The sequence below is a fragment of the Panthera leo genome, chromosome B4 (assembly GCF_018350215.1).
Source record: "Panthera leo isolate Ple1 chromosome B4, P.leo_Ple1_pat1.1, whole genome shotgun sequence".
Taxonomy (NCBI): Eukaryota; Metazoa; Chordata; class Mammalia; order Carnivora; family Felidae; genus Panthera; species Panthera leo.
The window spans coordinates 78,412,657-78,438,472 of NC_056685.1; the positions used below are offsets into that span (position 1 = coordinate 78,412,657).

The 25,816-nt window shown below is 53.0% G+C and overlaps 2 protein-coding genes across 3 annotated transcripts; one reads left to right on the forward strand and one right to left on the reverse strand.

The window, feature by feature from the left end:
* The first annotated feature begins 1,029 nt into the window (after positions 1-1,029).
* Positions 1,030-12,306, forward strand: LOC122223572 (keratin, type II cuticular Hb5-like). The gene is made up of 9 exons (XM_042944548.1): positions 1,030-1,452; positions 4,143-4,351; positions 5,845-5,905; positions 6,496-6,591; positions 7,339-7,503; positions 7,739-7,864; positions 8,726-8,946; positions 11,406-11,437; positions 12,146-12,306. Exons 1-9 carry the CDS (start codon positions 1,030-1,032, stop codon positions 12,295-12,297), a joined length of 1,485 nt encoding a protein of 494 aa, XP_042800482.1. The 3' UTR covers positions 12,298-12,306.
* Positions 12,307-18,534: 6,228 nt separating this feature from the next.
* Positions 18,535-25,507, reverse strand: LOC122223573 (keratin, type II cuticular Hb5). 2 transcript variants are annotated; one of them, XM_042944549.1, is made up of 9 exons: positions 25,088-25,507; positions 22,646-22,854; positions 22,012-22,072; positions 21,788-21,883; positions 20,910-21,074; positions 20,523-20,648; positions 19,881-20,101; positions 19,131-19,162; positions 18,535-18,728 (listed from the first exon to the last, which is right to left on the reverse strand). In XM_042944549.1, exons 1-9 carry the CDS (start codon positions 25,505-25,507, stop codon positions 18,535-18,537), a joined length of 1,524 nt encoding a protein of 507 aa, XP_042800483.1. The 2 variants fall into 2 exon arrangements, with proteins under 2 accessions (XP_042800483.1, XP_042800484.1); XM_042944550.1 differs by having other exon boundaries at positions 18,535-18,721; positions 19,127-19,162.
* Between the last annotated feature and the right edge of the window lie 309 nt (positions 25,508-25,816).

Genomic DNA, 25,816 nt, shown 5'->3' on the forward strand with positions numbered 1-25,816 from the left:
CGGGTCTCGCCTCCTTGTGACATTCCACCTGCCATGAGCGGCCCTCCTCAATCCTCAGCATTCCTTTTACACGATCACTTGTCTTTCCCCCTCTTGCCATGGATCTTTCCTGCCTCTGTCTGGGGTCCCCATGAGACCCAGGTTCTTCAAGAGCGAGCTCTGTCCACCGAGCTTTATTTCCCTCGGCATCTGAATTAGGGCCTCACTCTGGTGGGGCCTCAGCACTGGCCTGTGAATGGAGACACCTCCTCCAGGACGGCCCCCGGGCCTGGCGTACAGGAGGCTCAATCACTATTTGTGGACCAGATGAGGAAGCTGTCCAGATACTGGCCATTCCTTCCTGGGTCCAGTCTATTCAATTCAAGCCGTGCTTCCCAGGGACCTACTATGTGTCAGTTACCATGAAGGCTATCAAAGTAGAGAAGACGTGCTTTCTGACTCAAGGAGGCTGTACCGACCCCAGTCACTCTACTGTCAGACAGAATGTAGGAAAAGCAGGTGCAGGGAAGGCTTGAAGGGTTCACTCTACTTGTGCTCACCCTGGAAAGATGAGCCAGGCATCCTTGCAGCCTTAGGGGGGAAAACACGTGATCTGCCTGCAAGGGCGGGCCCGTGGGACCTTATGGGACATGGGACCCTTCGAGTCTCAGGAATGTGCTGGCCCAAGCCTCCACTTGCCCCTGTGGGATAATGATCCCAGGTGGACTCACAGGGTGGGAGGGGAATTAGGGGCCAAATAGATATGTCTAGGCCTGTGGGGTTGCAAAGGCAGGGGACAGGTTTATTGTGATGCAGGGTCTCCCTGAGATGCTCATTAAAGGAGACAAGTTTCAGCTTTCCTTCTCCGTCTGCCTAGCGGGAGATTCCCACGCTCATAAATAGCTTTAATAACTTTCTCCTGCCTTTTATGTTGTTGGGAGGCCCATCGTCTGCTCGATAAAAAGGCAGGGGCACGGACAGGTCTCCAGCGTGAGACCTGTGTGCTTCGGGCCTCTCCATTTTCCCTGCACTGCCCTGCACCGCGGAGGCATGGCCAGCCGTCCCCACCGCATCCGCTCCGGCTATGGGGTCAGGAACTTCAGCTCCTGCTCTGCCGTCCTGCCCAAGCTGTCGGCCCACAGCTGCTCCAGTGCCATGGCCTACCGTGGGGGCAGTCCTGGGGGGCCCGGCTACAGGCGCCTCGGGGGCTTTGGCAGCCGGAGCCTGTGCGCAGTGGGGTCCCCGCGGATGGCGGTGAGCTGTGGATGGCCCCTGCGCAGCGGGGGCAGCTTTGGTTACCGCGTAGGGGGCCTTTGTGGACCCAGCCCGCCCTGCATCACCAGCGTGTCGGTCAACGAGAGCCTCCTCACGCCCCTCAACCTGGAGCTTGACCCGAATGCGCAGTGCGTCAAGCACCAGGAAAAGGAGCAGATCAAGTGCCTGAACAACAAGTTTGCTGCCTTCATTGACAAGGTGGGTCTGTGGGCTGCTCCCTGGGGCTGTGGCACAGGAAGGGGCGAGGGACTTGGAACCCAATCACCAGCCGTCTTCACGTTCTCTTAGTCCCAGGCCTGCAACCCGTCAGCACGTGGCCTTGGGAGCATGACTGAATCGGGCTCTTGGTTTTCAAACGCTACCAGGAGAGTCAAACACAACGATGAATGTGAAACCAGACAGAACGGGAAGTTTATTGAGGCGGCTTCCCTGCCCAGCAAGAGCTGCGTGTGTGTCTGTGGCTCCATCTTCGGGATCTCAGCCATCACCCCGTGAGAGGGGGGGTGGGTGGGGTGGGATGTCTGCTTAGGTTTGTGTGGAGGTGCCGCCCTCCCCAGGGTGAAAGGATCCAGGATGAGGAGGGGCCAGAAGCTCCTTGCCTGCTCCTTCTAGTAGGAAGGTTGTGAGTTCCCGGGATTTCTGCCCCAGGCGCTTTTCCCCACCCAACGTTACACAGATTAAACACAGTGAGTTGAGAAACTTAAGGGGGCAGCCCCTGGAGGGGCTGTTGAATTGCACTCTTCAGATGCTGGGGTCTCTGAGCCCACCTTCTGGTTGGACGCATAGCTCTGGTGTCCCCTAACTCAGTGGCACCCCCTCGGCGAGCCTCTCTAGGGGAGGACAGCCCCTGAAGTCCAGGAGAGGAAAGGGTCCCCTTCTAGGGCTGAGTGCTGTGTGCATCTACACCAAGGGTCTTTGTAAGTGGACACACACAAGAGTGACGGTGCATGGAGGCCTTTATCTCTGATAAGAGCCACCATCAGAAATAAGCATCTCTGCAAGCGAAGGTGCTGTCCATTATTCTTTTTCTTTTTAATGTTCGTTTATTTTTGAGAGAGCGCCAGCAGGGGAGGGGCAGAGAGAGAAGGGGACAGAGAATCTGAAGCGGGCCCTGCGCTGTCAGCAGCGCCCCGACGCAGGGCTCGAACTCACGAACCACGTGATCATGACCTGAGCTGGAGTCAGATGCTCAACCGACTGAGCCACCCGGGCGCCCCTGGACACCTACTCTTCACATGCTGCTGGCTCGTCCCTTCCGCCAGCACATCGTGTGGGTCATTCATTATGCAAGGACACCCACCAAGGGCGGCAGGATGAGGTTGAAATCCAGCCCATGCTCGGCTCACCGGGCTGTATGCCCTGGAAGGAGGCTGTGTCTGCCTGGAGTGGCCCCTTTGCCTAATTTGCTTGAAAGCACAGTAAGGTCCCCGAACATGCAAGGACCTTTGCACGTAGCCTTTTGGACAGCACACAGGTATGCAGTCTGTGTGAGCAGTCAGTTCCGGTCCGAGATCCAGATTCTTGCCTGAAATTATTCAGTTATTAAACCTCGGCAACAAATCACATTTCTATGACACGGTTTGCGGGCCAAGTAAAACGTGCCTGCAGGGCAGAAAGAGCCTGGGGCCTGCCAGGGGACATTGCTGATGCATTTCCACTGCCTTGGTTTACAATGAGGCTCCGGGAGAGTGGGGCACAGGGGCCCGGTTGGTGGCAGAGTCAGGCAGGGGAAGGTCTCCTCATTCCCCATCCAGGGTCCCTGGGATGGGCTCTCCTGCCCCAGGATCAGAGTGAGGGAGAGTCGTGGTGGGTGCGTTTTTAAATCACTGGCATAAAAATGCCCACAAACTTAGTGGCTTAAAACAACACAAATTTCTTATCTCATGAGGTCAAAACCAAGGTGTTGGCATAGCTGCATTTCTCTCTGGAGGCCGTAGGAGAGACCTGTTTTCAGGGACACGCACGCTTTTGGCAGAATTGCGTTCTGTGTGATGGTAGGACTGAGGTCCCTGTTCCCTTGCTGGCTGGCTGGCTGGCTGGAGCTCCTTCTCAGTTTCTGGAGGCCACTGGCATTCCTTGACTCAGGCTCCTTCTCCCTCCACCTCCAAAGCCGGTGATCGTGGCCAAGGCTGCCTCAGGTTTTAAGTCTCTCCTCCACCTCTTCCTTCTGTGCACCTCTCCACTCTTCTGCCTTCTTCTTCCACTTTATTTAAAAGCTTTAAAAAAATGTTTATTATTTATTTTTTGAGAGAGGGAGACAGAGCGCAAGCAGGAGAGGGCAGGGAGAGAGGGAGACACAGAATCTGAAGCAGGGTTCAGGCTCTGAGCTGTCAGCAGAGAGCCTGGCACGGGGCTCGAACTCACAAACCGCAAGATTATGACCTGAGTGGAAGCCGGATGCTCAACTGACTGAGCCACCCAGGCGCCCCCTTCCTCTCCCACTTTAAAAGGCCCATTATGACACCTTGGGGCCACCTGGATAATTCCAGATCTCCTGATCTTCAGTGCCATAACCTACATTCCACCTGCAGGGTCCCTTTTGCCACATAACATAACAGATTCACAGGTTCCAGGGATTAGGACGTGAACATCTTTGAAGAGCCATTTTTGGCCCACCACACACGGTCGAGAGTGTTTTTGCAAGATCAGATGTTATTTCATTCTGTGCAGAATAAATGCCACAAATAAATTGTGTGCTCTACTGGGAGAGGGGGATAGGGCGAGGGAACATTCCTGGGGGAACAGCCGTGACCTGCACTTTCAGACTTTGCCAAATGATTTGGCCTTTGGGGGAAGGTCACAGCCTGCTGCGGGTCAGAGATCATCCCCAAGGGCAGAGAGGGCTCAGGGCTCCCCCTGAGTCTCTTTCCTCCACCCTGGGCCGGCAGGTGCGCTTCCTGGAGCAGCAGAACAAGCTTCTGGAGACCAAGTGGCAGTTCTACCAGAACCGCAAGTGCTGCGAGAGCAACCTGGAGCCCCTGTTCGAGGGCTACATCGAGACGCTGAGGCGGGAGGCCGAGTGCGTGGAGGCCGACAGCGGGAGGCTGGCCTCGGAGCTCAACCACGTGCAGGAGGTGCTGGAGGGCTACAAGAAGAAGTGAGTGCGGCCGGGCTGGGGGTGGTTATGGGTGTGGGGTAGGTCTTGGCTTGGTCCACACCACTCTACCAGAGGTGGGGATGGCTGAAGGTCAGGGCCAGCCCAGGCTACCTCTCTGATGGTTCTGTTTTCTCAGCCTGCTCTATCTGGTCTCAGCTCCCAGGTCTTGTAGCCCCATCCTGGGAAATGGGGAGAGAGCTGGGGAGAAGAGGTACTCCCAGCCTGGGAGGGTAGGACACACATCCAGGGCACACAGTGGCCTAGAGACACAGAGAGAGGAACAACAACGGAATGGGAAGAGAGAGGTCAACAGACTGGAGGAAAGAACTTGGGAATAGTCAGCACTAGGATGTGGGGAGAGGAAAGGTCCCTGGGGAGGTATCTCCAAGATGATCCGGCCAATGCCATTCAAGATAGCCAATAAGTTTGGAGAAGTCGTTTATTCACTCTGTGGATAAATCACCAGGCTCTTGTTCTGCAAGGCTCTGCAATTCAAAGGCCCGCGTCAATCTTCCCTTGTAACCTGACTTGTTTAGGTTGGCCATTGCCTAGTTTAAACTCACCGGGTCACTGACACCTTGCTCCTCTTTCCCTGTTGATAGGGATGGAGAGAAAGGTGATCCTGATATAATCTGTCCTGATCATTCTAATTGGAAGTAACCGGAATTCGGATCTTGGGAGATCGGGTGTTACCATCCAGATGGACCCAGCAATGGGTTTACACTTTCCTTGGGGGGATGCAAATGCAGACACAATTCTGTTTGCAGGTGTCAAGGCCTGTCTCCCAGTCTGGGGGGTGTGAGGGCCAGTAATTACATAGCCCAGAGTTTATAGCAGCCCAAATTACTCTGTCATTAAAAAGTCATGAAAATCATGCTATGAGGACTCTGGTCATCCCTGTGGGCTGGGCAGGGCTGCTGCAGGAATGACCTCATGGGCAGGCACAAGAGAATGTGCCAGGCAGTGCAGGAGGGCTGTGGAAATGCCTCCCCCCCCCCCCCCCCCGCCGCAGTCAGGGCATAATGGGGTGCTTCCAGGATTTCAAGTCCTTGAGTATTGGGGGAAGGGAAGAGAACATCACAGGGATGGTTTCATGAAGCTTTACGTTTTGTACAATTTTCGGGTTGAAAGACACCCCCCCGTCCCCTGGAGCATCTCTCTTTTGCTCATCCCACAAATATTTCCAGCATGCCTTATTGCACATCAGGCAATGTAGCCCAAGATGCAGAGAGATTAAATGGCTTGCCTGACGTTTTCCAGAAACTTCAGTCCAAGCTTGGACCAGAAACCAGAGGCTTGAACTTCATGTCCAGTGTCCTTTTGGTGGGTTCTTCGTGACTGCAAAATAGAAGTCCAGAGAGGCCAAGCCTCTTTCCCCAAAGCACACAGCAAGTCAAGGGCAGAACTAAGGAGTCTTGAAAAGCTAGGGCTTGGTTGGCCCACCCAAAGCCTTCATCCCCAAGGGCCTCTCCATCTGTGCTCTCTCTCCTCAGGTATGAAGAAGAAGTGGCCCTCAGGACCACGGCTGAGAATGAGTTTGTGGTGCTGAAGAAGGTGAGTGAGTCCTCCCACATGGGGAAGAGTGAAATCTTAGATTCTGGACCTCTGAGACTAGCAACTTGCCAAGTTTGCGGCAGTCCAGTTGTGGTGGCCAGGCACTCGACTCCCCTGACCAGTGGGGACCACTTGGTTGGCAATGCCCGCATGAGAGGGAGACTGATTAAGCGACCACTGTGGCTAATCAGCCAGACAGCAGCTTGGTGAGACCTCGGGACCGAGAGTCAGCTACTTGGATGCTGCCCAGCCTGGGTGCCAAGGACGGCCTGTGGGTGGGGCACACTCATGGCTCTGTGGCCACCACGTGGTCATGCTCCATGGGCCAATCTAACTTAGTAGTAGCAGCCTGGCATTTTGGGCTGTGATATTAGGCTACTCGCTTCAGGAAGGTCTCTAATTCTGGAGGAAAGAGAAAAAATCTGTCGAGGTCAGACTTCTCTCTAGTCCCTATTTGAGGTGGCCCCATGGATGTTTCTGTGATAGGAGAAAAGTGGGACAGAACATAGCCTCGGGGCCCCATATAGAGGGCAAAGGTCCAGGGGCCCTGAGTGACCCTTGTTCCACCCTTTCCCATGTGTGTCCACCAGGACATAGACTGTGCCTACCTGCGCAAGGCTGACCTGGAGGCAAATGTGGAGGCGCTAAGGGAGGAGATGGGCTTCCTACAGGCCCTCTATGAGGAGGTGAGTCTCTCCCCTTCTCCAGAAGAGCAAGTGAGGGAGGAGAGGGCAGAGGGTTTTTTGAGTTGTGGGTTGTCTTGGTCCTTTGGCTTTAGAAAGTATTGTCCATCCCTAACACTTTTAGAACCTAAACATCCTTTCCTTCTGTGATCAGAGGAGATTTTTCTCTTGCTTAGGCCTCCTTTCAAAATGGAAATGGGTGATTCCCTTCCTTTAAAATTATTTGTGGGGTGCCTGGGTGGCTCAGTCCGTTGAGCATCCTCTTGATTTTGGCTCAGGTCATGATGTCATGGTTGTGGGATCAAGTACCACGTCAGGCTCTGCACTGGGTGTGGAGCCTGCTTGGGATTCTCTCTCTCCCTCTGCCCCTACCCCATTTGCACACTTTCTCTCTCTTTTTCTCTCTCCCCCCCCCAAAAAAAAAACCCCACACAGATGATTTGAAGGACTGTGATTCATTGCCTATCTACACAGCACAGCATGAAGTGGAGATATGACAATATAGGTGTGGGTATATAGATGTAATAACATCTTATTAATTCAGGTAGTATGAAAAGTTCATTAGAAAACCCAGCACTCTAAATCTTTCCATTGTCTGGTTGATTAGATTTATGCAGATAGCTAGAGCTGCACTTCTGGAATTCTCCAATTTTATTTCCTAAAGCTTCAGGTGGGGATGGTTTTTTACCTACAGCAATGGGAATCAGAGGGGGATTTGGAGCTGAGGGCACTGGTTGCTGTCTCTTACAGGAAATCTACCTCCTTCAGTCACAAATCTCTGACACCTCGGTGGTCGTCAAAATGGACAACAGCCGGGAGCTCAACATGGACTCAGTGGTGGCCGAGATCAAGGCTCAGTATGACGACATCGCCAGCCGCAGCCGGGCTGAGGCCGAGTCCTGGTACCAAACCAAGGTGAACTGGAGGGCCGAGCTGCCCTTTGGGCAGGGAAGATAGCCAGAACCTGAAGCTTCTCTGGGAAATGCACCCATGCATTCAGAGGGGCTCCATCACAGGCCCAAGCAGAGCAGGGGTAGGAGATGGGACCACTGTAGAACAGCAGGCTGGCTCTTCATAGTGACAACCCAGCACCCCTCCAGCAATGTCACAACCATTGGCTGGTCCTGAATGTTTGTCTCCCAACCCACAGTGTGAGGAGATGAAGGCCACGGTGAGCCAGCAGGGCGAGAACCTCCGCAGAACCAAGGATGAGCTCAATGAGCTGAACCGCATGATCCAGAGGCTGACGGCAGAGGTGGAGAATGCCAAGCAGCAGGTCAGGGGGTGCTGAGACCTTGCTCGGTGTACCTGCTATTTCTGACCTGTTCTCCTGCTGCTTCTGATCTGTTCTCCTGCTGCTTCTGATCTGCTCTCTGCTTTCCTCCTGCCTTGAGGGGCTGCTGCTGTCTTTGGAGAGGCTTATATTTTAACCACCTGCATCTGAAGGACCGACAAGCACTGTTTGCACAGAGCATTGTGGGGGAGGGCTGGTCTGTCTACCTTCTCTGAATTCTGCTCCTATTTCCCTTCATATCCCTCCAAGGTTTCTTTCCTTTAAACATACATTAGGCAATGCGGTCTAGTGCAGGTTGTGTTCTGCTGGCTCTCCCCCCACCTCTCCAGATGGATTTGAGGTGCACAGACGTGACCTGGTCCCACGCCACTCTGTTCACAGTGCACGCTAGCACCGTCTGTGCATCTCTGTAATTGAACATGGCTTGCCTCTCATTCCATTCCCCACAACCTCTCTGAGTCTCAATTTCTTCATCTGTTTAATGGGAAATAACTGTGCCTGTTCTGACACGCTCAGAGTAACTGGAAACAGATAGGCAACATCTGTGAAAGTGCCTTGTAAACCAACAATGGTAAACAAGTGTAAGATACTATCACTAATTATTATCAGTCCTGTTCCAGCACTAGCATTTCCTCCCTCTAATGGCTCACTGGGGACTTGAGTTTTACAATAAAATTAAGAGGCACATACATGGAGGAAGAAAGCTCCAAAGGGCCATTATTTTCCTGCCTAGTTAATTTGCAAGTGGACCATTTGGAATAGAGGTGAAATAGGTTGATGGAGGCCATTGGGGACCCACTAGGTCCCCTTCTCAAGCTTCTCCCCTTCTTCCCTCCCTGACAGCGGTGCAAGCTGGAGGGCGCCGTGGCTGAGGCAGAGCAGCAGGGCGAGGCAGCCCTCGGTGATGCCAAATGCAAGCTGGCGGGGCTGGAGGCCGCCCTTCAGAAGGCCAAGCAGGACATGGCCTGTCTGCTCAAGGAGTACCAGGAGGTGATGAACTCCAAACTGGGCCTGGACGTGGAGATCGCCACTTACAGAAAGCTGCTGGAGGGCGAGGAGAGCCGGTGAGGACAGGGCTTAGGGTCTCTTCACATCCCCACTCAGGGCTGGAGGACTGCCTCAACAGACTATCATCCTCCAGGCAGAGAGTGTTCAAACTGGGAAAGACTCCAGAAAGACTCTAGAAATCAAGAAGTCTAACCATTTTCCCATTTTCAGATGGGGAAACCGAGGCCTAAAGAGGGGAAGGAACTTGTTCAAGGTGACAGCTAGGTAGTGGCTATGCTAAAATTACCATCTCCGGTGATTTTTTCCCTCCCACACTGCCCCTCCTGATGCAACTAAGCTCATTCCAAGGCAACTACTTTACCCTGTTGACTGGAAAGGGGTTTTTGCAATCACATCACAGTGGATTGTAAAAGCTGGAATCATTCAGAGGATTTGCTAAAGGCCATTTGACTTGGCGTGTACAGACAAGGAACCCTATAGTCTCATGTTCAGGAGCAGCAGATAGAAATGACCAGCACAGGGTCCTTGCTTAGTAGGGAAAGGCAGGGGCAGCATAAATCGGGCTCTGCTGACAGTTTGAGCCAAGAACTGGGGCAAGTGAAGTCAGCAAGGAAAGGAGCAGTGTGGATTTACACCTGGGGTAGTGACGAGCATTTAGCCTGGAGGTAGCCACATCGTTACTGCCTCCTAGCTGGGTCCCATCATGGGGGAGCAAGCTAGACTGGGGGGGAGGACAGTTGCATAGAAAGGTTAAGATCACAGGTTGTGAGCCATCTAGACCACCTGGATTCACATCCCAGCTCTACCACTTACTAGCTCTGAACCTCTGGGCCTCAGCGTCCCGATCTGTACAACAGATAGTCATAAAACCCAGCACTTTATGCTGTTGCAAGGATTAAATGAGTTAGTGTGAATGGAAATCACCAGTAGGGGCAGGTTACGGTCAGAACAAGAATCTCTCTATCCAGGGTAGCCAGGCAGGGCTGTACCACGGAAAGGCTCCTTACTGACCAGGTTAGCATTAGAAATCTGATGTGTGTCGCCCCCTAGGCAGCTGGCCATGCTGCTGGATTTGTGCCATGCTTGACCAAAGCAGGTAAACTCTTCTGTCCATTTCCTCGGGACTCCGGGTGAAGCCACCAGATTGATCTCCTCCTTTTACACTTAAGCCTCTGGCCCACTCATCAACATTCAGTAAGGCACTCAGCATTTGTGCTGTGAAACTTACTTTCATCATCATCATCATCATCATCATCATCACTGATGTATTAAGAACTCAATTCTATAACGCATGAGGCACTGTCTCCAACACATGAGATTTTACAAGATGGTTGGGTGTATGGAGCTTTGCATATTGTGGCCACTGACCTTTTGACAGATCTTCTCTTCTTGGCATTTAACAAGTGTAATTGGATTACCCAAGTAACCCTCACTGCAGAAAACACAGAAAATGAGAAAACAAAGCAGCCGTAATCACTCAACTTGGTGACAGCTGCTGCTAGCATTGTGGAGCAACAGGCACCATGATGGGCATTGGCTAGAATCTTCTGGAAGGGCACAGTTCCAAGGCTGTGGCAGGGTCAGATTCACGTGGTGGGAGAGTGAGCCCAAAGCATAGATCCTTACTGAAAAGCTGTGGTATGTTGAAGTGCTCAGTCGGGCAGAAGGAATCAGATTGGAGATTTACTGGAGGAGATGGTTTGAAGCTGGGGGATAAAAAAAGAAGGTGATGTAGAAGAGAAAGTGCAGGTGGGCGTGAGGGAGGAGGGACCCATGGCAGTGATATAAATGTCTCATCATCAATGAGATGTTCATAATGTTAGTAGCAAACACAGTGGATTTACTGTGTGCCAGGCTCTACCTGTAGGCACTTTGCAATGTAGAGCTTGCAACAGTGCTGGAAGGTGGGTATTATCATCCCATTTCATAAATGAGGAAACTGAGGTACAGAAAGGCTAGGTGATTTGTCCAAGGTCACCCAGCTAGTGATCTGGCTCAGCCAGATTTGCGCCCAGGACGCCAGGCTCTTGACCACCATTCCCTCCTGCCCCCTCTGCATGTATCAAGTCAGATAGATATCCGGGGTAGCATTTAAGCTCGTGGGATAAAAAAAAATGGCTCAATTAGCATGCTAGGCAAGCTCTTTCCCACCTGAAGGTGTCCCAGTTAGGCAGTGGCTATTCCCATCACCTCTTTGGCCATGCTGGAACTTCCAGCCAGGGGACAAGGTGGATAACCCCACTGCACCCCACGTGTACCTTCCAGTACACCACATTTCCATGGCCAAGAAGCAAACAAGGCATATGAAGTGGTCTTTGGGTCCTGCAACCTAACATTCCCCTGTCCTTTTGGGGTCCCTGGGAGCAGTGGCGACACTGATGCTCTCTGTGGTAGGTGGGCAACACGTCCCCTCCCCCCAGCCCTGCTCTCTTCGCTCAGGATGGACCAGAACAGACCTGCCGCAAGAACAGAGGAACCCCATTCTAAATGTTCACTCTCTCTTTCTCTCCTGCAGCTTGTGTGAAGGCGTGGGCTCCGTCAATATCTGTAAGTTGTGTGCATGTGTGGGCATCGTTCTTTTGGGTGTTAATATTGGGTTGCATCTAATCGGTGACTGAATCTCTGTCTGTGGGGCACCGGGCAGGGGAGATGTGAGCTGAGGTCTCTGGGATCTGGACAAATGGATGGTCCAAAATATTTGGTCCCTACGTGGAGCCATCTGGAATATCCGTGAAGCATAAGTGAATGACTGGGGGAAATTCTGCCCCGCTGACTGGTTCTGCAAAAATAGCTCAAGTCTTTCAGTTACACACAGGATACTCTTCAAGTGGCACAATATTTCAATAGGAAGAAACATTTTTGATGTTTATTCTGACCGTTTGGGCCCACTTCAGACAACTCTTTACCTTGAATAATCCAATGTGTACACAGTCCCTAGGCTAGGTATCTATCTGTTCTCATTTTTCCAGCAACCATGGTTCTAGATGATTCCTTCACTATGACCCATCAGTTTTTGCTCAAAGATTGTATAAACACATCTCAACATTAGTCTGGTTCAAGCAGAGTTGGTGTCCAATTTGCTAACCACACTCCTTCAAGAAGCAGATGGCAATGGCTTTGGATTTGCCGATAGGTCTAAAGATTCATGATGCTGATCCCTCAGAAACATGAAAGTCAATCGTTGGTGGCAAAAGGTTTTGGGTCATGTCGTGTCGGGGATGGAGGAGAATTCTGACCCAGTGTCTCCTCCCGCAGGTGTGAGCCGTTCCCAGGGTGGCGTGATCTGCGGTGACCTCAGTGCCACTGTCCCTCGTGGCCCAGGGGTTGTGGCTTCCAGCAGTGGTGCCCTCTGCTCCCCCTCTGTAGTGGGGGCCTGCTCCGGTGTGAGATCCGTGCGGTTTGCATAGTGGGCAGGGGACTCCGGCGGGTGCCCCCCTCTGATAGGGGCAGGGGTAGGGAGCAGGAGGGGAAAATCATTTCTCTCCCAGACCCCCATGCCCGTTTAGTAATTTCCCCTGGCTGGAACCCAGACTGTCTCTCCAGTTTTCTTCCTATTGCAGTTATGATTTACTCTTTGTGTGCAAACCCTGGGTGTTAACATTACTGCCACCTCTGTTAATTCCCCCTTCCCTGTGGTCCAGGAAAGGCGTGTAAAGGCTTTTTGATATAAGATGCTCAGCCGCTTTCTTCCCCAGCTAATTTCAGGTTAGCAAACATTTTACTAAGTCTGCTTACTAAGTACTGGCCGTGCGCCAGACCCTCTGGGCAGGGAGCCAGGTAGGAGAATGGCGATGGGTAAGTGCACCTGTGCTTTGCCCCCGGATGAGGGGCGGGACATGTCACCTCAGCACTGAGGGAGCAAAGGGGAAGTGGACTAGGGGTCCGGGAGGCCCCTCACACTCTGAGAGATTGTGTGTTCCCAGAGAGACCCCCAGCTATTTGTATGCCAGGATGGAAAGATTGACTGAAGCTAACAGCTGAGGTGTTTATGGTTGGCAGTTTGGATTTTTTTTTCTCTTTTTTGTATTTGGGTGATTCCTGTTATGGCTCCTTCTTTCTTTGGGTGTGCGTGATTAAATATCGATGGCAACAAGTTTTCTCCCAGCAAACAAATTAATGTCTGCCTCCTTTGTGGTTTTCCCAGCCCCCTTCAAAGCCTTGACCTTTTCAACGCTTCTGCAAATGTGGTCCACAGACCACCACATACATCAGGGTCGCCGGGATGGGGGTGAGGGGTGGAGGGGACTTCTTAAATAAGCAGATCCTGGGCTCCATCCAGAACTCTTGAATCCGAAGTTCTAGGGATGAGCCCAGGAATATGAATTTAAACAAGCTCCCAGGTGATTTCTGTAGGAACTAAAGTTGAGAACCATTGGTTTGTGTGCGCAGACAGAAGAAGAGGGTCAGATAATTCTGACCGAGGAGCTGACTTCCTCTCTGATTCTCACAGGATCAGAGTCATCTCTTTGCATTTCTCCTTTGACTTTGCCAAAACGTCGGAGCCAATCTGAGTCACCCAGGCCTGGGTGGGGTGGAGGGAAAGCTAGAAGAGGGGAGGAGACAGGAGCCTTTATCCACAAGCACCTGCTAAGTGGCACACAGCATATGTATTTCATTCATGGGTCATGTATATCATTTGATAGATAAGGAGGTTAAGGCCCAAAGAAGTGAAGCAACTTTACTAAGGTCACACAGCTAGTCCAGCATTCAAACTGAGGTTCAGGGAATGTCAAAGTTCATATTCATATTGCAATACTACACTGTCTTACCCCCAGTTGTTCCTTCAGACTAAGCATCTTGGCTTATTGCAACACTCCTGGAGGAGGCACTCTAACTGATCCTACTTGCTAGTCAGACCCTTCAGAAATAAGACATGAAGATGACTTAAAGGAACCCCCTGGAACCGTCTGTAAGAACAACTCTCAGTCTGCTCTCCAAGAATCTTGGACAGATCTTATTATGGGGCAGTTAATAACAGGCTAATTATGTGGGGACCCAGAAATAAAATCCAGACCTCTGGTTAGAGGACATTTTCCCTGACGGCCTGAACGGGGCAATTGATTGGGGAACTCTGTCTCTGGCCTCTTCCTGAACTGACAGTCCCCAACAAGTCCCACCTGGGGAAGTCTGTTTGGAGTCCCTTCTGATGCAAGGGATGTCCCGCCTGATGATGTGGAGAGAGGGGTTTCTGATGGACAAGTTTCTTTCATTTGATTTATAGGAAAAATTCTACTTCTTCCACTTTATTTTATTTGGGATTAAAAAAAAAAAGATTTAAATACAGCCTGACCGGGCAGAAGATATTTTGCCATAAGAATATACACTTGATCTTAAGACATAGAAAAACCTTGGAACAGTTCTCTGGGCAATGCAGTCCTTCTAATGCCTTCAGAGTCTGTCCTCTGGGACACATGTGGGCCCCGGAGAGGACCAAGATCTTTCTTAGTACATATATATATATGCTCCCCTAGCCTCTGCCTCCTGGCCTTGGAGCGTCCCACAGGGGCTGCCCCCTGGCACACCACGGTCTGGGGCCCACCAAGTTTGAGTGGAGGTAAAATCAGGTTCAAAGGGCCACTAGATCTGCTCTGAGGAGGAAAAGGAGTCCCAAGTGGCAGAACAGGGGGTGGGAGCAGGGGTCTGCCTTTCCTTTCTGGTGGTGGTGGTGGAGGCCTGTGTACACATTTTCGTGTCCCTGGTGTTTTCTCCATTAAAAAAAATTTTTTTTTAATGTTTATTTATTTTTGAGAGAGAGACAGAGTGTGAGTGGGGGAGGGGCAGAGAGAGCCGGAGACACAGAATCCGAAGCAGGCTCCAAGGCTCCGAGCTGCCAGCACAGAGCTCAAGGTGGGGCTTGAACCCATGAACCATGAGATCATGATCTGAGCTGAAGTCAGACCCTTAACCGACAGAGCCACCCAGATGCCCCTGTTTTCTCCATTTTTTTTAATGCGAAAGCTCATTCTTCTGAGTGCTGCCTCTATCCCGCTCCATCCCCTGGCTTCTCACCTCCCACCTCTCAATGCCCCCATCCAACAGCACCAAGAGAGGAAGAGTGGGCCTGTTGGGGGACCCTTTGGTTTTTGAACAAAGTGGAAGTAGGCAGGGATCTCCAGGGGGCCCAAAGGGGGTGTGGTGAGGGTTGGAGGAGGGGCAGCAAAGTGGTGTGAGGCACTTGTGAACTCAGCCTCTCCCCAGTGCAAGTCTCCCGACCCCAAGAGAGCAGAACCTCGTTAGATGTCCTCGCTGCTCTAGTTTACAACGAACAAAACACTCAATACAGTGTCTTCTCAGAGTCCACATTCCCAGAGCGTGGCAGTGGCATGCAGATGCGGACAGGGAGTAATTCCCTGATAGCCATTTCCAGTGTCCATTACAAAGACTGATACACTTAGCCATTTCCTTGATCACGTGGTGAATTTACATATCTCACTGTGTGTCTGTTCAGGTGAATGATAGCACTCATCTGTATTTCCTGGGATCCCAAAGACCAAAAGCAGGGAAGTTGGAGATACTGGGCTGGTGGAAGGAGCCGACCTGGGAGTGAGTGTTGTGAAGCAGGTGCAAGGGGAGGGTGTTTGAGACTGGGCAGAGGAGAGCGTGTGGCCTCAGAGAGCAAAGGAGAAACGCCAAAGCCCAAACTGACCTGACTTTTTTGGAAAGGACTATAATCCATACTTCCATCTTCCTTTGGAGATTCTTGTATTTTGTGTGTGTGGGGGCATTGACTATTTGAATAAGTGTAGAATACAAACAGAATGTCTGATTTTGGAGTTTCGAGGGGAAAGGAGCCCAGGAAAGAACTCTGGAATCACCTACATGGGCCAACTTTATTGTTTGGGCCACTCCCTCTGGAATTTACCTGATCTCTTGATTTCAGACCACTTGACTTCTCCTTAAAAAAAATTTTTTTGGGGGTTGCCTGGGTGGCTCAGTCAGTTAAGCATCTGTCTTTGGCTCAGGTCATGATCTCAGGGTTCATGGGTTCAAGTCCCGCATCGGGCTCTTCACTGACAGCGCGGAGTCTGCTTCTGATCCTGTCTCCTTCTCTCTCTGCCCCTCCCACCTTCCCCCTCTCTCTCTCTCTCAAAAATAAAATAAACATTTAAAAGAGTTTCTTAATTTTTTTTCTAATAAAACTTTAATCCTTAGTTGCCCTGGGATTATATCCTTTGCTTTGTTCTTTTATCAGGATAGGGCTATGGGAGCCACAGAATCCTTTGAACTAGAGTTTGCTTGGCATTTTTGCTGTTGGCTGCAAGGGAAGGCTGGAGTGGGGAGGGGAGGTTTCATTCTTATAAGCACCGGCAGCTCTGGCTGGATGAGTCAGTTGACTGGTCTTTGCACACAAAGCACAGAAACTTATTAAAAAACTTGTTAATATCTCCCAGTTTGTGGTTGTTTGACTTTTTCAGTGCATAATGTCCTATTTTGGGGCTAATCAGATTTGGCACCTTGGTTATGCTTGTCCCAGACCTATAGTAACATCAAAGTGTTTTCCCCAAGCACAGACTCACTCGGGTAACCCAGAACCACAGGAGCTAACAGAACCAGCGAGGGCTCATCGCACAGTCCCCCGGGACTGATGCAAAAAGCATGGGGGCCACTTCCTGCCCGATGTCTCACTGAGACATGGCAGAGTTCACACTCAGGTTTTGATTTTCGGCTCCTGAGTTTTAACCTTTCCTGTGGATGAATGATGTGCCCTACATTGAACGTTGCCCTGTTGTGGTTATGAGCATGCCCTTGAGGCCCAGGGAGTGAAAGGAGGGAGGCCAGTGGGAAACTTGGAGGAGGCCTGCCCAGTGTCAGCGGGCAAACTTCAAATGGCAGCAGCCTGAGCACTCAGAAGGGACCAGCCGCCTGCTCAGTGGATCTGCAACCCTTTGGTTGAAGTGAGCATTCGTCAGAGCGCACAGAGCCTCAACTTCTCCTCCCAGGGAAAGACTGGGGGGTGGAGGAGCAGAGGGACTGGCAGGTGTGTATGGTGATAGCCAATCTGTTTTCCTAATGGCGACATGGAAGTGAGTCCACGTGGCTTCTGCTCTACCAGCTGCCTGAGTTCATCCAACCATCCCTGGCCTGACATATCCTGGAGCCCCATCCTGGGACTTAGCTGGGGGTCAGAGCTAGGAGGAGATCCTTCCTGCCCTCAAGGAACTTTCACAGCTTGATCCAGTCTCCAGATACACGCAGTGACCTCCCTGGCCCTGAGCCACAAAGTCAGAACCAGACATCCTCGGAGTGGGGGACGGTGTGGGGCAGGGGTAGGAGGGTGGTGTGTGGGGGATGGAGGGTAGAAAGGGCGAGAGCAGAGAGCACTGGGCAAAGGGAGGAGAGGCGTGGGATGGCCTCTGTGTCCAGGTAGGATGGTCAGGGGTGGCTTAGAGGGTAGGCTTGTCTCTGTGGGATGGAGCTGGCATCTGGGAAGATTAGCACTGGGAAGGGCCAGCTTGCCCAGGGCTGAGGAGCAGGTGTGGAAAGAGGAGAAAGAGGGAGCCTGCGCTTAGCATAAGGATCACAAATGCATGCTGGGAAGTGGTTTGAACCAGGTGGCGGGAGGTGAGAACAATGAATTTGGGGTGGGATTCTGGCTGCTGGGGCCTGGTGGGTGGGGGCAGACAGCAAAAGGCCAAGGGGGGAGCTGGAGCTGTGGTCCAGGCCTGACTGGACTGAGGAGGAATGAGCTGGAATCAGGCTGTGGAAGCGGAGGAGAAGAGGCAAAATCACTGGAGGGCTAGGGAAACGTTGCTCTGGGGCTGGAAAGCATTGGCCCCCTGGAGACCGGGCTGTCTCACGGGTGGGGGTGGGGCGGAGTCACTGTCATTCGCAAGACTACATATTCTTGCATGGAAGCAGCATTTATTGAAACACAGGCTGAGACAACCCAGAAGGCAAGCACCCACAGACAGTCATAACAAGAGGGAGACTCAGGAAGTGGCCTCACCTTCTCCATCCCACCGGCTCTGCATTGGACAGACCCCCTCCTGCACCGGCAGGGGGAGATCTGGAACAACCTTGGAGTTTTCTTTGAAATGTATACAGGTGCAATGAATAGCAAGACCTGTCCCAAATCAAAAAGATTTCCCCTCTGTAATGGGCCCCTCAACTGGGAGGTCACCTGAGGAGTTTGGCTGGGACAGGTTAACCCGAAGAAGGCAGTCAGTTAGAGAGACAAGCAAAACTCAAAGGGAAATAACCCTTGGGGCAAGTGCTTCCCGCAGACCTCCCTGCCAGGAGGGGGTAGCTGCTGGGAGGGAGAACTTGGTCTCAGATTCTCAGGTTGTGGGACACTTGGCTGGATGTCAGGCTCACTCCTTGTCTCAGGGGAAGGTCAAGCTCCCATGAAGTCCAGCCACCCTGGGTGATTGGTAGTGTCCCATAGAGGTCGGAGAATAGTACGGGTGGTTTGGCCCCGGGTATTTTGGAATCAGATTGGAGGTATGGGAAGGGCTGGGAATGACTCTCTAACTGAAGGCCGGAGGAGAACCAGGAAACAACTCCCTAAAACGAGCAGGTGGCAGAGTGCGGCCGAGGGTCTTTCCCTCTGTAGGAACATGTGGAAGATTCCGGAAGCAAGCACACGATTTCCATTCACACACCATCCCGAGCTCTGGGGACGGGAACGCAGGCGGCCGGGGACTCTACGCAAAGCGGACAGACCGGCTGCTCCCGCAGCTGAAGCTGGCGGAGCGGGGCTGGCAGGGGGCACAGGAGTCCGGCGCCATCACCGTGATGCTGCCTCCGGTGGCCACGGGGCCAGAGGCAATCTGGCGCCCCGGGGTGGTGCTGCATGTGAGACCCCCGCAGGAGACTCCGCCACGGGAGCTGCTGACGCCTGTGGGGACAGAGGGGACACAGAGGGTGAGTGGCCTGCCCTGACCTCACCAACCAAGGGACTTCCGCATAGCAGGAGCTTCCTCCTCCGGAAAGAAGTTTACTGGTTAATGACTGAGGTCCGGCTCCTCTCAGCATCTCAGTCCTTCTAGGGGGCTGGGACAGGGAGGAAGCGAGGACCCCCATCCAGAGGCGCAAAGCTGCCTGGCCCTATTTCCATGGCCTGCAGTTCACATCGCCACCAGTTGAGGGCGCTCAATGCATCCATCCCTAACTCCGGAGGAGCTCCCTAGTGAGGAGCCCGCGGAAGAGACAACCCCCTCCCTGTCGGGAAAGCATTCCAGGTTCAGCTTTGCCCGTTCACAAAGCCATTTTTTTGGAGGATGTTCAAGCAGATACTTACAGACATTCACGGAGCCCACACCTTCACACAGCCTGTAGGGAAAGAAAACTCGGTGAGTACTGGACACGGAGCTGGAGTCCTTGAGGCAGGGACAGAGAAGGCCCTCTTATGTCCGGATCCTGCCGCCCGAGAGGCACGGAGGGGTCCCCATAGTCTACGTTTCGCAATCACCTTCTCTCTCTAACCGTTCTCTGAGCACAGAGACAAGGCCTTCTGATTTCCAGCAGAGGTGGGCGCCATGATGAACTCTGCCGGCTGCCGCCAGTCTGAGCGACCCCTCACCCTTAGTGCTGGTCAGGCTCACAGGAAGGAGAGTCCAATCAAATGCAGCAGTGTGTGTGGAAGGGCTTTGTGCCAGTGAAGAGCTAGTACATACGGAGTGCATTGTCCTTATGGTGCCCAAGCCCCGTGTAGGAAGCTTCTGGAAAAATTGGGTTTGAGAGGCACGTGACTTGGCCACACGTCCTGCCTCTTGCACTTATTACCTGTGGCCACGAGGAAGTCACTGCACACTGAGCCTTATTTCCTCGTCTTTGGATGTGAAAAGTGACACCTACCTCATTGGGTTGTGAAGATTACAAGGGGCACTTAGCATAGGCCGACGCATAGTAAGTGTCTGATAAATTATGACTATTCTCAAAGCTTGAGCTGTCCTAGCAGTGGGTAGAGATGTAGCTCACACTTGGGCTGAGGGAAGCCCCCTCCCAGGGGACCAGGGCCTCCTATGGGCCAGATCCTCCTTAGCCCTACCTGTGCTCCTCGCCCTCCAGCAGCCGCCTGTAGGTGGCGATCTCGATGTCCAGGCCCAGCTTGGAGTTCATCACCTCCTGGTACTCCTTGAGCAGGCAGGCCATGTCCTGCTTGGCCTTCTGCAGGGCGGCCTCCAGCTCCGCCAGCTTGCAGCGGGCGTCGCTCAGGGCCGCCTCGCCCTGCTGTTCTGCCTCGGCCACGGCGGCCTCCAGCTTGGCCCGCTATGAGGAAGGAGATGTGAGGGCAAGGATGAGACAGAGAAGGCACAGCTCGGCTCACCTGGACTGAGGGAGCGGGGGCAAGGAGAGCAGGGTCCAGAGAGAAGTTAGGTTAACTACATACAACCAGGTATTTAATGAGACCTTGGACATGAGGAAGGAGATGGGAGCTTTCACCTTCTCTCCCTGGTGGTGGTTGCTGAGTGGCCAAGGGGAGGGGGGTGACATCAGTGATATGGCTTCTCCTGCTTCAAGTGCTGTGTGATTTGCTTGGGTCTCTGCTTCCTCACAGGCACGCTGTGAGGCCTCATTTGGGCCAGGCTTTTGCCCTCCTGGGGGCAAGGTGCCTGGTGCTGCAGTCTGCCTGTGCTGACTGTGATCTACACCCCCTCACCCCACCCCCCCCAACCCTCTCGTACCATACCTGACACTTGGCATTCTCGATCTCAGCGGTCAGCCTCTGGATCATGCGGTTCAGCTCGTTCATCTCCTCCTTGGTGCGGCGCAGGGTCTCCCCGTGCCGGATCACCGTGGCCTTCATCTCCTCGCACTGGGGGGAAGCAGAGGTGCTCCTGAGGCTCAGGATGGAGGTTCCCACCCATTCAGACACCACAGATGGTTGGTAGGTTGTACAGTGCTCAGCCTGTGCAACTATACATGGCAGCCCTGCTCTGCCATCCAAACTGAGAGATGTCTGTCCTCTTACTATCCCTACAAATCAAAATCCCCAGACAGCAGAGGCCTTCTTTAACATATATCTGGCAACCTGCCCACTGTCACGTCCAGAAGGCAGGTGTCCTCTGCCCCTCACCTTGCTGCGGTACCAGGACTCGGCCTCAGCCCGGCTGCGGCTGGCGATGTCATCGTACTGAGCTTTGATCTCGGCCACAACGCAGTCCATGTTCAGGTCCCGGCTGTTGTCCATCTTGACGATGACCGAGGTGTCTGAGATGTGGGCATGGAGAACTTGGAGCTCCTGGGGGCCAACAGTCAATGCGTTTGGGTCTGGTGCTTGGTCTGGGCCATGGGTTCCACCCTTAGGGGCAGTGTCCACTCTCTGGAGGGGGCACTGGTCATGCATGTTACATGACTCCTGCTCCACGTGCTTCCCTTTCCCCCCTTCATTCACACACAGGTACGTCATAAAACAAGAAAGCTGGGAGGGGTCCCAAAGAGGAGCTGGGGACAGCCCCTGACTTAACAAATGGGAAAACTGAAGCCCAGCATGTGGAAAAGACCTGACTCAAAGTCACCCAGCTGGGTAGCTGGGGTTTGAATGCCGAGACCAGTGATCTGTCCATTCATTAAGACCCCTTCTCTAACCGGAGACCCACCCTGACCACCGCCACCCTCACATATGTACTTTCATATCCATGTACAGACTGACACGCCCCCAGACCAGCACACGGGCACACACTGCAACAACAACTCCACAGACGTGGAGAAGCCCAAGCACGCACACACTCTCCTCCGCCCTGAAACATGCGTGCCAGGCTCTCCCTGGGTACATACATACCCGTGTCTGTCACAGCCGTGCAACATGGCTCTCTCGGATGTGTGTGCATGTTCTCTCGTGCGTACATCACCCACATCGGGAAAACATGTGCACATGGTGCACTGTCTCCCCTCTTTCTCAGGTCCCCCACCTCCCCTCTACCTGCCCTGGCTGGTCGGTAGGGGCCCCCTTACCTCATCGTAGAGGCGCTTCAGGAAGCTAGACTCCTCCACCAACGCTTCCACATTGGCCTCCAGGTCTGATTTCCGCAGGTAGGCGCAGTCCACGTCCTGGTGGTGGAGGGAAAGGGAGGGCGTGTGTGTGTGGGAGGCCTCTGCGGTCAGTGTGGTGACCGTGCCCCGACGGAGGCTGGCCAGATGGGTCCCCTCCCTCCCTGCTCCATGATCAGCCCTCTCACCTTCTTCAGAACCACGAACTCGTTCTCTGCCGTGGCTCTCAGAGCCACCTCCTCTTCATACCTGGATTTGGGAGGGTAGAGAGGGGTCACAGCTGAGGGGTTGGGGCTTGGATACTATCCCAGCTTCCAGGCAAGCTCTTCCAGGGCTCAAAAGGGATTGTCCCTGTGAACGTTATCTTTTCCTTTCCATGGTCTAGTTTGTGCATTATTTCACTTGGGCTAGCCCTTGTCCCAGCCTGGCTCAATCCATCCCAGTCCTGCTGTGTCTGGGATGAGATCAGGGAATGCATACTCTGTTCCCTCTGTGAATCCTAGAGCCAAAGAGAGCCAGTGCCTTGGGCAGTGAGAACACAGAGCGAACATCATAACGCCAGCTGGGGTGGGTAGGAGCAGAGAAAACTGTAGAACTCCATTGGGTTTCCTCTCCTCACTCCCCGTGAAAGCAGCTCTAAGCTCCACAGGGCCTCCAAGGTGTAGAGTGGGGCCAAAGAATCGGAAGAAACCCAGGCAGTCCCTTCCTCAGGTTCCAGGCAGCCCCTGCTGCTAGACAGGCAGGATTCTTAAGCTGCTTCAACAAGGTTGAGGATGGAGCCTTCCTACTCTCCCTGTGTTCCCCCAGCCCGGCCGCACTCACTTCTTCTTGTAGCCCTCCAGCACCTCCTGCACGTGGTTGAGCTCCGAGGCCAGCCTCCCGCTGTCGGCCTCCACGCACTCGGCCTCCCGCCTCAGCGTCTCGATGTAGCCATTGAACAGGGGCTCCATGTTGCTCTCACAGCAGCGCTGGTTCTGGTAGAACTGCCACTTGGTCTCCAGAAGCTTGTTCTGCTGCTCCAGGAAGCGCACCTGCCGCCCAGGGTGTGAGGATGGGATTCAGGGGGAACCCAGGAGGTGCCTGGTGCCCTGGCGATCTTTCTGCCCTTGGTCCGCACTGAATAGCCAGGGCCAGCCAAGGGCCAAGCATGGGGTTGAGTCTCTGTGACTCAAGGGGACCCGCTCCCGGCCTCCAGGAGGCACTGTGGGTATGGGGGAAAGCGCCCTGGGGCTTGAGGCCAGAGGTCTGGTTCAAGTCCAGGTCTGCCACTTTAAGTGGGCAGATCCTCTAACCTTTTGGGGCTTTGTTTTCTCATTTCTAAACCAGAGATGATAATAGTGCCTCCCTTAGAGTTGGAAAGACTGAACAAGTTAATACATGCAAAGTGCTTAGAACATTTTTGACACATGGTAAATGCTCAACTAATTTAACCATGACTATAATTAACAGTTCCTCATTTATTAATTTATGCAACACTTATTGAAAGTTTAGTGTGTGGTGCTAGGGCCCATGCTAAGATACACACACACACACACACACACACACACACACACATCTGTCTATATCTACAGTTGACCTGGAACAATGCAGGGGTTAGGGGCACTGACACCTCCCCTCCCCGCCCCCACACAGTTGAAAATTTGCATATAACTTTTGACTCCCCTAAAACTTAACTACTGTTAGCCTCCTGTTTGACGGGAAGCCTTACTGATAACGTAAATAGTCGAGTAACATGTATTTTGTTTCTGTATTAAATATTGTATTCTTCCGACAAAGTAAGCTAGAGAAAACACCTTACTAAGAAAATCACAAGGAAGAGAAAATACATTTACAGCACTGCACTGTATTTATCAGAAAAAATCCTCTTATAAGTGGATCTGTTCAGTTCCGACCCGTGCTGTTCAAGAGTCAACTGTGTATGTCTATCGGTCTCTACCTACCCGTCTATCAATTACATTCCATTCTCACAACCCTTCGGGGGGGGGGGGCAGAAATTATAACCCTTCTAGTACAGATGGGGGACACTGGGATGCCTAGCTCATTGCCCCAAAAAGTAAGTGAGAGTCGGGGTCTGCTGTCTCTGGAGTCTCCTTTGCCTGCCCCACCATAGTATGCCTAAGCAGCTCCTCTAAACTGTCTCAGCTTCAATTTGATATTTAAAAAAAAAAAAAAAATGAAGGGGCGTCTGCGTGGCTCAGTTGCTTAAGCGTCCAACTCTTGGTTTCAACTCAGGTCATGATCTCATGGTTTGTGGGCTCGAGCCCCACGTTGGGCTGTGTGCTGACAGTGCGGAGCCTGCTTGGGATTCTCTCTCTTTCCCTCTCTCTATGTCCCTCCCCTGCCTGAGCATGCTCTCTCTCTCAAAATAAACAAACATTAAGCAAAAAGGAGATAATAATACCTACCCCACTGGGTCATTCTGAGGATGAACTAAACTCACTAAGATCCCCTGACTCCAACCCCAGAGCTGGGTCCCATCTATTCTGCCAGAGTGAGGCTGCATGGACAGAGGGGCCAGCACAAAGGGAGGGGCATGGGTGGCTTTCTTGGGAGGCAGCCTCATGGCATCTGTGGCGTTCCTCCCACCAGACTGGGTGCCCCTCTTCCACATTCCCAGCCTTCCATCCATGAAGGCGGCTGTGCCAACCTTGGCTGGTTAAGTATCACACTCCCTCGTCCACTATCGTCCTGGGAGAATAATGCTAACAGCGAATGTTCATTGAGCACCTACTACATGCCAGCGTTTTTCAAGCACGAACCCATCAATGCTCACAACAAGCATGTGAGGCTGGTTCTGTTATACAGACAAGTCACAAGCCCGAGGTCTCACGCTGCCGAGAGGCAGAGCAAAGATAGGGAGGTGGCGTGGCTGTGAGCCGTGCCCCCGCCCCCACTTCCCCCGAGCTGCCTGGTGGGGAGCCATATGCCTTTTACTCTTTAACTCTCCCCCTTTTCTCCCACTCTCGCAGCAGCCAGTGCCCAATCCAGTTTTGGGGGGGGCACCTCTGATATTCCTGTGTTGTCTTGTCTCCAGAAGCACACACACACTTTAGATCACAGACTCCGTTTCTGGACCACACCGGGCCCTCGGTTGCACTTTGTTGGAATTAAGAGACAGAAACCGATCCTTTGCCTATGTTGGCCTGCAATTCTCTCCCTCTGTCTCAAACCTGGCTCCATGCTGTCTCCCCAACACACGGGGACCTTCCCGAGGGGAGGGCAGGCCAGGGCCTTCTCTGGATCATCATCCCAGGCCTCACTGACCTTGTCGATGAAGGCAGCGAACCGGTTGTTGAGACACTTGATCTGCTCCTTCTCCTCATGCTTCACGCACTGCGCATTGGGGTCGATCTCCAGGTTGAGGGGCGTGAGGAGGCTCTCGTTGACCGACACGGTGGTGATGCAGGGCGGGCTGGGACCGCACACGCCGCCGGAGCGGTAGCCGAAGGTGCGGCCGCAGGAGCCGGCGCGGAAGCCGCCCACGGCCATGCGGGGCCCACAGGAGCCCAGGTTGGAGAGGCTGCGGCTGCCGAAGCCCGTCAGCCCCCGGTAGCAGGACACCCCTCGGTAGGGTGCCGCGCTGATGCAGCAGCGGTTGCCAGTTTTGGGGGCCACAGCCGAGCAGGAGCTGAAGGTCCTGGTGACCCCACATCCTGAGTTGATCCGGTAGGAGCGGCAGGACATCGTGTGGGTCTGAGCAGAGGCTGAGTGCCGCGGGAATGAGCCAAGTCTTCAGTGCGCTGCTTAGGATCCTCTGGCCTCTCTGATCCTCCCTGGTCCTTTTATTGGTGGGGAGAGCTGGGGTTGGCTGCATAAAAGGAGTGAAAAGCCATTTTATGTTGTTTATTGGCTTGGGGAGTTTGCCAGCAACTCCCCAAAGACTCATCTTAAAGGTGAGCTCAGCGGCGACTCGGGGCCTCCGTAAAAGTATTGAAGATGTTATTAGGGACACTGTGTTTGCACTTTTCATCTTCAAAGCTCATTTATGTACAT